Source organism: Zea mays, chromosome 6, assembly GCF_902167145.1.
Source record: "Zea mays cultivar B73 chromosome 6, Zm-B73-REFERENCE-NAM-5.0, whole genome shotgun sequence".
NCBI classification, from domain to species: Eukaryota; Viridiplantae; Streptophyta; class Magnoliopsida; order Poales; family Poaceae; genus Zea; species Zea mays.
This window is the reverse complement of record NC_050101.1, coordinates 87,625,725-87,638,958: the sequence shown is the minus strand read 5'-3', so window position 1 is coordinate 87,638,958 and position 13,234 is coordinate 87,625,725. Positions and strand designations below refer to the sequence as shown.

At 48.3% G+C, this 13,234-nt stretch overlaps 1 protein-coding gene across 1 annotated transcript in view; it reads right to left on the bottom strand.

The window, feature by feature from the left end:
• Positions 1-12,766, bottom strand: part of LOC103629521 (uncharacterized) — a 35,785-nt gene extending 23,019 nt beyond the window's left edge. The window contains exon 1 of the mRNA XM_008650617.2: positions 12,583-12,766. Coding sequence (XP_008648839.2) covers positions 12,583-12,766 — 184 coding nt within the window. The remainder of the gene's footprint in view (positions 1-12,582) is intronic.
• Between the last annotated feature and the right edge of the window lie 468 nt (positions 12,767-13,234).

Genomic DNA, 13,234 nt, shown 5'->3' with positions numbered 1-13,234 from the left:
TGAAACCTCTAGTTGCATGAACTTAGGATTCCCTTTTGAGATGGATACTAGTATGCTAGGTCGAGTAGCTGCTTTGCTAATCAGGATCTCGGTAGAAGTCGAGTGATTTTTCTAGCACTCGCGCGAGGTCAGGAATTGATTGTATTCATCTTGATAACGAGATCTATAATGGTCTATGGACTTGGATCCAGGGAGTATGCCTTGTTCATGAGACGGGGAAAAAGAATTAAGGATTAATGTGTGGATACCTGAGTCAAGCGTTTGAACGTACTAAGCACATGTCGGGAAATATGGTAACCGATAAACCTAGTACCTGAGTGAAGCCGGACACGGACTTTATCCCTCAGTCGTCCTGAGACTGGGTCTCCCATGCTAGCTATGGTGGGTACAAGTGCGGTCACTGCACGGCGGCAACCGGGGTCAGTGGAGCATTGTATGCCAAGGCGGTGAGCTCTGGCCGCGAACGGGGAATCGATGGGGACATTTGACATGTGTGGGGTCGGAGTACCCTGACATGTCGCGTGTTTAGGTTTACCTTGCAAGGATAAAAACCTGATTCGAATCGTCTGCTTCTCGCAGCTAATGAGACTGCTTGACCCCTTGTACTACATTGAGTAAGAAGTGAAATGAGGTTACATGATACAATTGTTGATTGAACTAAATGCTTGTTACCATGTATGCTTAGAAAGAGCAAACTTAGTTAATCTAATTGTCGGGGACCATAATTAGGGGTACCCTCAAGGCTCCTAATTCTCAGCTGGTAACCCCCATCAGCATAAAGCTGCAAAGGCCTGATGGGTGCGATTAAGCCAGGGATCAGTCCATTCGAGCGACTCGATCACGCCTCGCCCGAGCCTAGCCTCGGACAAGGGCAGCCGACCCCGGAGGATTTCCGTCTCACCCGAGGCCCCCTCCAGCGGCGAACATATTTCCGGCTCGCCCGAGGCCCTGCCTTCGCAAAGAAGCAACCCTGACTAAATCGCCGCACCGACCGACCAAATCGCAAGAGCATTTAATGCAAAGGTGGCCTGACACCTTTATCCTAACGCGCGCCCCCCGGTTGGCAGAGCCGAAGTGACCGCCGTCACTTCGCCGCCCCACTGACCGGCCTGACAGAAGGACAGCGCCGCCTGCGCCACTCCGACTGCGGTGCCACTTGACAGAGTGAGACTGACAGGCAGTCAGGCCCTGCCAAAGGCACCATAGGAAGCTCCGCTTCGCCCGACCCAGGGCTCGGACTCGGGCTAAGTCCCGGAAGACGGCGAACTCCGCTCCGCCCGACCCAGGGCTCGGACTCGGGCTAAGTCCCGGAAGACGGCGAACTCCGCTCCGCCCGACCCAGGGCTCGGACTCGGGCTAAGTCCCGGAAGACGGCGAACTCCGCTCCGCCCGACCCAGGGCTCGGACTCGGGCTCAGCCCCGGAAGACGGTGAACTCCGCTCCGCCCGACCCAGGGCTCGGACTTGGGCTAAGTCCCGGAAGACGGCGAACTCCACTCCGCCCGACCCAGGGCTCGGACTCGGGCTAAGTCCCGGAAGACGGCGAACTCCGCTCCGCCCGACCCAGGGCTCGTACTCGGGCTCAGCCCCGGAAGACGGCGAACTCCGCTCCGCCCGACCCAGGGCTCGGACTCGGGCTAAGTCCCGGAAGACGGCGAACTCCGCTCCGCTCGACCCAGGGCTCGGACTTGGGCTCAGCCCTAGGAGACGACGAACTCCGCCTCGCCCGACCCAGGGGCTCGGACTCGACCTCGACCACGAAAGACAGACTCGACCTCGGCTTCGGAGGAGCTTCCACATCGCCCAACCTAGGGCACAGACCAGCCACGTCAACAGGAGGCGCCATCATCACCCTACCCCGAGCTGACTCGGGCCGCAGGGAACAAGACCGGCGTCCCATCTGGCTAGCTCCGCCAGATAGGCAATGATGGCGCCCCGCGTACTCTGTGACGACGGTGGCTCTCAGCCCCCTTACGGAAGCAAGAGGACGTTAGCAAGGACTCAACCGCTCCGACAGCTGTCCCTCCGCCAGGCTCCATCGCTCCTCCGACGGCCACGACATCACACCAGCTGGGTGCCAAATTCTCTCCAGCTGCCACAACGGCATGTACTTAGGGTGCTAGCTCTCCTTCGCTAGACACGTAGCACTCTGCTACACCCCCCATTGTATGCCTGGATCCTCTCCTTACGCCTATAAAAGGAAGGACCAGGGCCCTCTTAGAGAGGGTTGGCCGCGCGGGGACGAGGATGGGACATGCGCTCGCTTGAAGCCGCTCGCTCCCTCTCCCGCGTGGACGCTTGTAACCCCCTACTGCAAGCGCACCCGACCTGGGCGCGGGACGAACACGAAGGCCGCGGGATTCCCACCTCTCTCACGCCGGTCTCCGGCCGCCTCGCTCTCCCCCCTTCGCGCTCGCCCTCGCGCTCGACCCATCTGGGCTGGGGCACGCGGCGACATTCACTCGTCGGCCCAGGGACCCCCCGGTCTCGAAACGCCGACACTAATGATGCTAGAAATTGAAAAGCTAAAACTTGATTTTAGATACAACTAGTGCTTTTGGCAAACCAAACCCCTCAGCCAAACAACTGCATTGTCTAGAGGTAGAGGAGTAGTTTCCTCACACCGGGTAAGTCTAGTTGAGTATTAGTATACTCAGCCTTGCTTGTGGCATAATTTTGCAGGTACGCTGCAGGATATGGTTGATGGTGTGACTTGGCCTACCACCCTGCCACCGGGTTGGACGGTCGAGTGGGATGCTGCTTCCACGGGAGAGGAGCAGGAGGAGTAGTGGGCTAGGCCTTGCCCATTTCCTCACTATTGACGATATCGATTATCCGTTGCATTTTATTTTGTGAACTTTTATCCACTAATTGAAAAACTCCGATCTATGTAATAATTCAGTACTCAATTTGAGGTATCTTGTTTTATTGTGTTTCTGTTGTGACTCTCCTTCGTGTGAGATTGTGGTATTTGATCCTGGTTAAGTGGCTTTATCAGACTAGATCTGAGGGACTGATGGGTTATTCCGATTTAAGTGTGTTACGGCCCTTGAGGCGTGACTTAGGCACTTAAGCTAGAATAATTCAGGCGGTTCTGCCACAGCTGGTATCGGAGCAAATATCACCACAAAGAAGGACAATAAACCATGAATACCAATTTTCAAAATCTAAAACTTGCTTAGAAAACTGCTAAGAATCGTCAGGACTAGACCGCTAGACCTAGGACGTAAGGCCTTAGGGATAGTGGGAGAAATAGGTGGCTAAGTAAGTAGGCCCTGTGGGCCAGTACATAGATTCTTGAAGGATGCCCTAGGAGCAACCTTTATTTCTGAGAGGAGTCATTATTCTTTTCAGCATGCATGCATTATAAAATTTGAAGGATTAAGAATTAAAGAAGTAAAAATTCGAGCTAACCCACTTCTTTTCAACCATCCAGGCCCTTTTATATTCTTCTTTCCACCATAATATTTACATCTGATACCCTTCCGCAGATGAATTCACCCACCCCCGCCAGCGGTGGAGACACTCGTTTTAGCTCTGACTTCCTTTCTCACGATGGCTTTCCTTTCATCTTGTGGGAAGTGCTTAACTCCACCGGTTACCCTACGCCCCCTTTGTACACGGTGCAGTTGTATGAGGAGCATCGGGTACCTCGTTGCCGAGTCTGGCTGACCTTGGAGGCTCATCCCCTTCAGCCGGGTTGGATTTCCCTCGACTCCGAGACAATTGGATTCAGGACGGACGACACCACTGAAGCAGCAGCCATGAAGACTCTGACGACTTTCTATGGCTACCATCCCCTGGAGATGGTGATGCACCCCTTGGGACTTTTCCCTGCTGAGAAGAAGGATGACCCCATGTGGTGTAACCGTGTGAGCCACGTGAAGGACGTGTGGGCAATGTATTTGGTTGGGAGGGTCACTGTTTAGTGCATGAGTGCGCTGTACTACCTTCAGGCCCTTCAGAGCGATGCTATGGCACATCTTGCTTCGCTCAAACTACCAAGCTCACCCTGGATAGCCGAGAAGATTTTGTGGTCGACTTGTCCTCCGAGTTGGTGGAGAAGGATCTGCAGGTGGAAAGGCTGAGCCAGCGTATCACCACCTTGGAGCAACAGGTGGAGATCCGAGACAACACTATTGATGTCTTGGAGAACCAGCTCCACGATGTGCAGCAGGAACTCGAAGAAGCTAATGACCACTTGGACATGCACCACTTGGAGATGGAGGCCAATGAAGCCGGAAGCGAGGAAGAAGAGGCTCCTGAGGAGTTAGGACCCCCTGGTGCCAATGGGACTACCTCCGCGATGCCCCCTTCACCCGCATCTAGTGTCGCTTCCACCGCTTAGGGTTGATCAGTCGCTTTGACATTTTAGGCGGATAAAAACCTACGCAAGCTTAGTTAATGGCAGATTTTGGACTAGGCTTACGGGTATTTCCCCTAATTGATGTAACTCTTGAGAACTTTCGCAATCTGTGAGATGTTGTAACCTTGTTATCTTCATTTCGAACCTAATATTATGATTATGGCGTTTCCTTCCCATATGAGATAATAGCTTGTTGTTCGAAATTGTGAGTTGGGATAACATTGGTGGCAATCTCTGTTTTCAGATGGCAGCTAGGCAGCGTCGCGGGCATAACGAGCAGGTTCCCCCGCCACCTCCTCCAGCTCCCACAATGCAAGAGCTGATGGCCCAGTAGAATGAGATTCTGCGATAGCTCTTGCAGCGCCAGCCCCACCCCCAGCAGCATGGTGGAGGCCAGCATCAGCGACCTCCGACAGCGGCAACCTACCAGGAGTTTCTGAGCATGCAGCCACCCCTGTTCACCAAGGGAGAGGATCCGTTGGATGCCGACGTGTGGCTTCGCGTCATTGAGTCCAAGTTTCCCCTCCTCATGGGAGACTGCCCTGATGATGCTAAGGCTTGCTTCGCCGCGCAGCAGCTTCGTGGACCTGCTCGGACATGGTGGGACCACTTCTGTGCTATGCTACCCGCTGATCGTGAAGTGTCTTGGGAGGAATTCAAGACTGCTTTCAGAGGGCACCACATCCCAGCTGGAATTCTTGATCGCAAGTTGAATGAATTTTTGGCACTTAACCAAGGAACCCGCACGGTCTTGTAGTACGCTCAGGCCTTCAACGACCTGTGCCAGTATGGAGGTTACCATGCTAATTCTGATGAGAAGAAGAGAGACCGCTTCCGCAGGGGTCTCAACACCAAGCTGCAGGAACGTCTCAACACTGTCCGTGCTGATAGCTTCAATGAGTTGGTCAACCTGGCCATCTCCCAGGAGGACTGTATTGTAGCTCACCAGGCAGAGAAGAAGAGGAAGACATCAATGGCAGCACCATCTGCTCAGGCCCAGAGGTTTAAGATTGTTTCTCACAATCAGAGCAGGGGTTTTCAGCAGCAGGCAGGCAGATGGGTGATTAGGTCACCTCAGTAGCAGCAGCCAGCACCCAACCGCTTTCCAGCTCCCGCCCCAAGGAACAATTAACCTCAGCAGCAGCAGTTCTGCCAGGGCAATGGGAACAAGTGCTTCACTTGTGGCAATGTGGGCCACTATGCCAAGAACTGCCCCAAAAATCAGCAGAGGCAGATGCCAGCACCAAGTCAAGACAAGGGGAGGAAGCAGAAGGTGCAAGTCAGACAAGGGAAGCTCAACTTCACTACTCTGGAGGAAGTACCTGAGGGAGCCCCCATCATGACTGGTACCTTTTCAGTTTTTAATCAACCTGCATTAATTCTGTTTGATTCTGGTGCATCTCATAGTTTCATTAGCCAGAAGTTCAGTGCTAAATGCAAATTGCCCTTCTGTCATGCAAAAGGGTCATTCATGATAACCACACCTGGGGGTAAAACTGTAACCAACCAATTAATCCGAAGTGTGCCTATTCAACTAGGAAGCCACATTATCAAAACCACCCTTCTTGTGTTGGGTTTGGAAAGCATGGATATTATTTTGGGCACAAATTGGATGAACCTGCACCAAGTAGTGCTTGATGTGGCTAGCCGCATCGTGGAAGTCAATTCCCCGTTCTGTGGGAGTTTCACCTTAATTCTTCCCAACCAAGGTTCTACTCAGTCATGTGCTTTCTCTATGACGGAGTTACCGCTGAAGAAGATTCTAGTGGTCTGTGAGTATGCAGATGTCTTTCCTAATGAATTGCCAGGAATGCCACCAGACCGGGACATTGAGTTCGCCATCGAGTTGCAACCGGGAACGACACCTATTTCCAAGAGGCCTTACCGGATGCCACCCGCTGAGTTGGCAGAGTTGAAGAAGCAATTGCAAGAGTTGCTGGACAAGGGATTTATTCGCCCAAGTACTTCGCCTTGGGGATGTCCAGCCTTGTTCGTGAAGAAGAAAGATGAAAGCTTGAGGCTGTGTATAGATTACCGCCCTCTTAATGCGGTGACTATCAAGAACAAGTATCCCTTGCCTCGTATTGATGTTCTTTTCGATCAGTTGGTCGGAGCCAAGTTGTTTTCCGAGATAGATCTTCGCTTCGGCTATCATCAGATCAAGATACGGGCAAGTGATATTCTGAAGACGGCTTTCTCAACCAGATATGGGCTATATGAATTCTTGGTGATGTCTTTCGGGCTGACAAATGCACCAGCATATTTTATGTATCTCATGAATTCTGTTTTCATGCCTGAATTGGACAAATTCATAGTGGTCTTCATCGATGATATCTTGGTGTACTCAAAGAACGAAGAAGAACATTCCGGGCATTTGCATGTAGTGCTTCAACATCTGCGAGAGCACCACCTTTATGCCAAGTTATCGAAATGTGATTTTTGGCTAAAGGAGATCAAATTCTTGGGTCACACTATTTCTCAGGCAGGCATAGCTGTTGATCCTGATAAAGTGCAAGAGGTGATGAACTAGAAGCCACCCACGACTGTCCGTCAGATTCGGAGTTTTCTGGGATTAGCCGGTTATTACCGAAGATTCATTCCGGATTTCTCTCGAATTGCGAAGCCCATAACTGAGCTGTTGAAGAAAGAAGCCAAGTTTGTTTGGGGTCAGAAGTGCGAAGATGCCTTCCATGCACTGAGGCAACATCTGACCACAACACCAGTATTAGCGCAACCTGACAGCAGCAAGCCATTTGATGTGTATTGTGATGCTTCTGGCACTGGACTAGGTTGTGTCTTGATGCAAGACAATCGAGTCATTGCTTATGCCTCAAGAGCACTCAGGCCTCATGAGCAGAATTATCCCACTCATGACCTTGAGTTGGCAGCAGTGGTTCATGCATTAAGAATGTGGAGGCACTATTTGATGGGAACCCACTGTAGCATCTTCACTGATCATTAGAGCCTTAAGTATATTTTTACCCAGGCTGATCTCAACATGAGACAGAGAAGATGGCTAGAGCTGATCAAGGATTATGACCTGGAGGTACATTATCACCCAGGAAAGGCCAATGTGGTAGCAGATGCCTTGAGTCGGAAGATGTAGTGCAATTGTGTTCTAATGGATTCTCGTATTGACACCTTGTGTGATGAGTTGCGCAAGATGAAGATTGAAGTAATTCCTTCTGGTGCAAACATTTCTGTTGAGCCAGCTTTGCAAGACTAGATCATCATGGCCTAGCTCAGTGACAAGGGAGTGCAGATTATCAAGGAGAATCTCCATCAGAAGACCGAGAAGTATAAATGTTTCCGCCAAGATGGAAAGGGTGTCTTATGGTTTGAAAGCAGATTGGTGGTTCCTAAAAATGAGGATCTCAAGAAGAGAATCTTGGATGAGGCCCATCTCTCCAAATTCTCCATGCATCTAGGGAGCACCAAAATGTACCACGATCTGAAGCCCTTATATTGGTGGACCATAATGAAGAGGGAGATAGCCCGATATGTATCAGAATGTGACACCTGTCAGAGGGTAAAGGCAAGCCACTTGAAATCAGCTGGAGCCTTGCAGCCCCTGTCCATACCTTCGTGGAAATGGGATGACATCAGCATGGATTTCATAGTGGGTCTGCCCAACACCTCTCGTCATCATGATTCGATTTGGGTTATTGTGGACCGACTGACGAAAGTGGCACATTTTCTCCCAGTGCACACCACTGATAAGGCTCAAAAGTATGCATAATTGTACATTGACTGGATCGTGTGTTTGCACGGATTGCGCAGGACCATTGTTTCTGACCGAGGAGCCCCGTTTGTTGCCAGATTTTGGGAACAACTGCAGAAGTCTTTGGGAACCAAGCTAATCAAAAGTTCGGCTTACCACCCACAGATTGATGGTCAGACTGAGAGGGTAAATCAAATTCTTGAAGATATGATGAGAGCTTGTGCAATCAATTGTGGCAAGAACTGGGATAAGAACCTCTCCTTGGCAGAGTTTGCTTATAACAACAATTATCAATCCAGCCTAAAGATGGCACCCTTCGAAGCTCTCTATGGGAGAAGATGCAGAACACCACTCAATTGGTCTCAGCCTGGAGAAAGAGAAGTTTTCGGACCTGACTTAGTGACTAAAGCTGAAAGGAAGGTCAAACTAATCAGGAAGAATCTAGAAGCTGCTCAGGCCAGGCAAAAGAGTTACCATGATAAGAGAAGAAAACCTCTCCAGTTCGAGGTGGGAGATTTCGTTTATCTCAAGGTATCACCCACCAAGGGAGTGCAGAGGTTTGGGATCAAAGGCAAGTTAGCCCCTCGCTACATTGGACCTTATGAGATCATAGAAGCATGTGGACCCGTGGCATACAAGTTGAAGTTACCTCCAAAAATGTCTGCCATCCACAGTGTGTTCCATGTATCTCAACTGAAGAAGTGTGTTTGATTACCGACTGAGATCATAGCAGAACCAGAATTGGAGATAGATACAGATCTATCGTACTAAGAGTACCCTTCCAAGATTCTGGATTGCAAAGAAAGATCAACTCAGGCAAAATCGATCAAGATGTATAAGATCCAATGGAGTAATCACTCAGAGGAAGAGGCTACTTGGCAGACTGAAGAATTTCTGTGTTCCAACTTTCCTGATTATCTGCCTAAGGAAATTGGTACGTATTCATGCCCAACCCCTCCTCCTGCCCTTCGAATCTAAAATTCAGTAATATAATCTTGAATTGAAAAGAATAAGTTATAAAGCAAAATTCTAAAGGACTTACTTCTGAAGTTGCAAAGAGAATGACATTCGAAGAGCAGTTTGCCTTAATAAAGAAAGTATCCACTTCAAGTAAGTCTCTCCCTTCACTTCACCCCGGTAGGACTCCGACCCGAATCTCGGGATGAGATTCCTTTATGGGGGGAAGGCTATGACACCTCAGTGTCACCTAGGGTTCTTCTTTAAGCTAACCCCAACCTATTATCACATGTAAACCTAGTAAAGGAATGAACATCAAAGACTAAGAACAAAGATTTATAATAAGTCTTCTCAAACTCTTCTTAATCTTGTCATGAACCTTAAGGGAGGAAAAATCTCAAACCCTAATAAATCCTAAGTGAGCAAATTAAGCATAAAGGGAAATTGGGAGAAATCTTTGGGGGAAAATGCAAATTGTATAAAAGACCAAATTACAATGTTTTAGCTCACCAAATAACTAACAAATTATAGTAAGAAAGTTTGGCCATTTGGTTTTTCCAAAATTCCCAAATCAGGCCTTGAACCATGGTCCCATGGGGAAATTCAGAATTCAGAATTCTAAATTTCAGAACCGTTTCAAAAGATCCTTTGCGTTCTGTTTTTCAAAACTCAAAACGAGGAAGTCCAAATATCAAAGTTGTGCCAAATTCCCTTGAACACACTTTGGAAAATTTTGAACTCAAACCAAATTCATTTGACATGGTTTTGGCGCAGCTTGACCTCGGGACCAGGCGTTCTGACACTGGCACCTTGGTGACGCTACAACTCCTTGTCCCTAGCCTAAAATCACGTGACGTCCATACACAAAAGACAAAGCAATGTCAGGTGAAAAAATCCTTCACAGCGATCTTGCCCAAATTCACGAAGATTTGTGCCCAATCGGCGTTAGAACTTGGGCAGAGGCAACGGTTCCACGTGTTCGACCGTGGCTGACACCCCCGGTTCAGGCCCGTTCGCGCACCCGCGCTCCCCAGCGCCCGCTCGCCGGTCCACGACCGCCTGTGCACCACGCCATGCCTATAAAGCAGCCCCGAGCCTCGGCCATCCCTCCCCGCGTGCTCACAAGTATTGCCCAAGCCAGAGATCACCGGAATTTGCCCCGAGCACGCCGCGCCACCGCCCGCTAAGCTTTCCAAGCCTCGGCCGCCGTGGCCAGCTCCCTCCAGTCGCGCCCAAGCCGCACGAACCCCTTGGTTAGCTTCGCCATTAGCCTGTGAAGCTTTCCAAATCCTCGGACCTGGCAGAACTTCACCAGAAGCTCGAGATCACCCTCGCCGGACTTCGGTCGCCCGCCGCCACGCGTGGACCGAGCTCTCCGGTAAGCCATTTTTAAATTCCTTGCACCCACGTCTTCCCTAGCACCCAGTGAAGCTCTCTGACCCGTTTGATTGAACTATTGCACCGTGAGTAGGCCGGATTCCTCGCCGCCGACGAGCATCTCGGCCTGCGCACGCGGACCCGCCGACTCCGACAATCCCCGACAGCGACCCGCACATTGTCGTGATCCCCGAGACCTCCCCTACATCCTCGATGACCTCACCGGAGTAGCCTCGCCGCCGGTAAGCCCCTCCGCCCTTTTCTTCGACGCGGGTACTGTTCAATTGGGGACAGGACCGCGGGTTCGATTTCCAGAAACCCTAGGGGGTTTTCTGCAGAGCCGTAGACTCAAATGAATAGTGCCCTGGGGACTTGTCTGTAATTCTTTTAAGAACTTTCGCTAGGGACCCCAGCGCAAAACTGTTTTTCTTTAAACCATTTCGATTTAATCTTTTATTATTCAGCAGAAGACTTAGGAAATTCATAACTTGAGAAATACTTAACCAAAAATTGTTAAACCAATTTTGCTGGATTCTAAATATTATGGACTGTCAATTAAAAATATTGAACCCTATGCTTTTTGTTCTAATTTTTAGAGTTTAGAATTAAATACAGAAACTGACCAAACCTTGTTTAATTAAAGAAAATTAGTTATGCTTCTGTGCTAGGCTTGAGAAAATTTGTAGATATTCAAACCTCAATTAAACATTGTTTAAAAATATTGGGAACCCCAGTATTGAAAATTTAAGTAGGAATATCTATTAAAAGCCATTTTTGCCCTAAACTTAGGAAAATCAGAAAGGCATTAATAGATAATGAACAGTAAGTGCAATTGTTTTTCCTAGCCTACTTAAGTAACAAAGAACCTAGAAAAAAATAAAAAGACCACTAGTCCAGAACAGAATTAAAGTGAAATGTTTTATTTAGCATTATTCCAACTAGAAAACAATTACTAGAATTAAGAAAACAATTTTAAAACTTGTCATAAAAATCCAGTGGACTTGTGACCACTAAAACCCCACCACAAAAATGATAACCACCCCAGCCCATCATTTTAAGTAGGGTAAACAAATAAAACTTGATATTGAGGCATATTTCAATTAAATCATAAACAACCCAAAAATAATGCAATAATGAGCAAATAAAATTTTGCTAGATCAATAATGAGACAGGCCACCAGAGAAGAATGCAAACCCATTTGAAAGATGCCAAATAACACCCATTGCCAATACTTCATGAAAAAGGCTATTTAATCCAAATAATTCCTACCACCCCTTCCCTTAAGCAAAAAGATGCCAAACTTCAGAATGATTGCTCTTGCACAAAATAGAAGCTAGGAAAAATCAGAAATCTGTTGTTTGATATTTTTCAAATATAGTGGTAGTAGAAAGCACCCCTTTGGCTAGAAACTTTGGAAAATCATAATAAAATGATTGGTCAGTATTAATGACTAGAAATTTGTACAAAGTCATGTTATAGCATCTAGATGCCAGTAAAAATATGTCTTAAGGAATAACCTTCTGTTAAATGGTAGTTGTAGTTCAAACCACCCTTTCTGCCCTAATATTTAATAATTTTGTCCAGAGAGAACTACTCACTTTTTAAACCCCAAATTTTGATACAGAGGATTATACACCAGTAAGAAACCACTGTAATTTTTCCAGAATTTTTGGAAATTTATTGCTATAACTTGTAGTTCAAATCTATCTTAAAAGTATAAAGGAAATAAGAGGAAGAAAGGAAAATAATAAACCTCGCTTCAATAAGTTCAACTAAAAATCCTATTGAATTCTCACTAAGGCTTTAAAAAGAATTCAGGGGAACACCGAGATAGACTTACCACTTCATTTAAATGATTGTGATCTAAATTACTAAATATACCACAAGAATCTCTAGTAGCAAGAGTGAACCCTATCTAAATTAAGTGACTCTTTCACCATCAAGTCTAATTACTAAAGCACTTATCATGTCATGCATATATCTTACTTATTGCATTCATTAGACTGCAATCTAGCTGACGGAGAGTACGTGCTCATCCTCGAGCAAGGAACTGTCCAAGAGGAGGACCAGCTATTTGCCATTGATCAGCTCGGCAGAAGGTTATCGCGTGTTTCGACCATTGGTAAGGAGTCGAAGCACTGTTTGTGGCCACTAGGACCTACCGATCATTAAGCTTTTGTTGCCTTCTACTTTCTTGTGCTCCATGGCCTTCAAATATGACGTTGACCTCCCTATCAACGCGTGGGAAAGCCCCACCCCTCCCCCCTTCCTGCTGCTGAGGCTGCCTAGGCTCGCCAGGCTCTCCTCAGGGCGGGGGAGGTGGTAGTGGCTGTAATGGTTGGCCATGCCCAACGGAGTGTTTGAAGTCTTTGCAGTTCCATAGGGTGTGGTGCATGTCCTTGTGATACAGACACTAGGAGTCGAGGATTTTGTCCAGTGTTCGTACTCCTCCGCGGGGCGTGCCGCGGGCTCGAGCGGTAGGTGGCCCCACGGTGTGCACCTCCTCACGGGGTCTCTTTTCCCAGCGTTTGTTTGGTTGCTGGTTCATGTCTTGTTGTGGCGCAAGCAAAGCGGGTTTTGCACCTCCGATGAGGTACTGGGCCCGCTCATCCGCGGTGATGTAGATGTCTGCCTCCCTGAACAATTGTTCGGATGTGGCCGGTGCCTTTTGAAGTATGGCCCGGACGAAAGCTGGGTCATTGGATCCCCGATAGAAATCTTCAATCACTGCCGCCTCAGCAACTTCGGGAATACGATTCCTCATTGTTTGAAATCTTTTGAGGAACGATCGAAGAGTCTCATTATTCTGACACC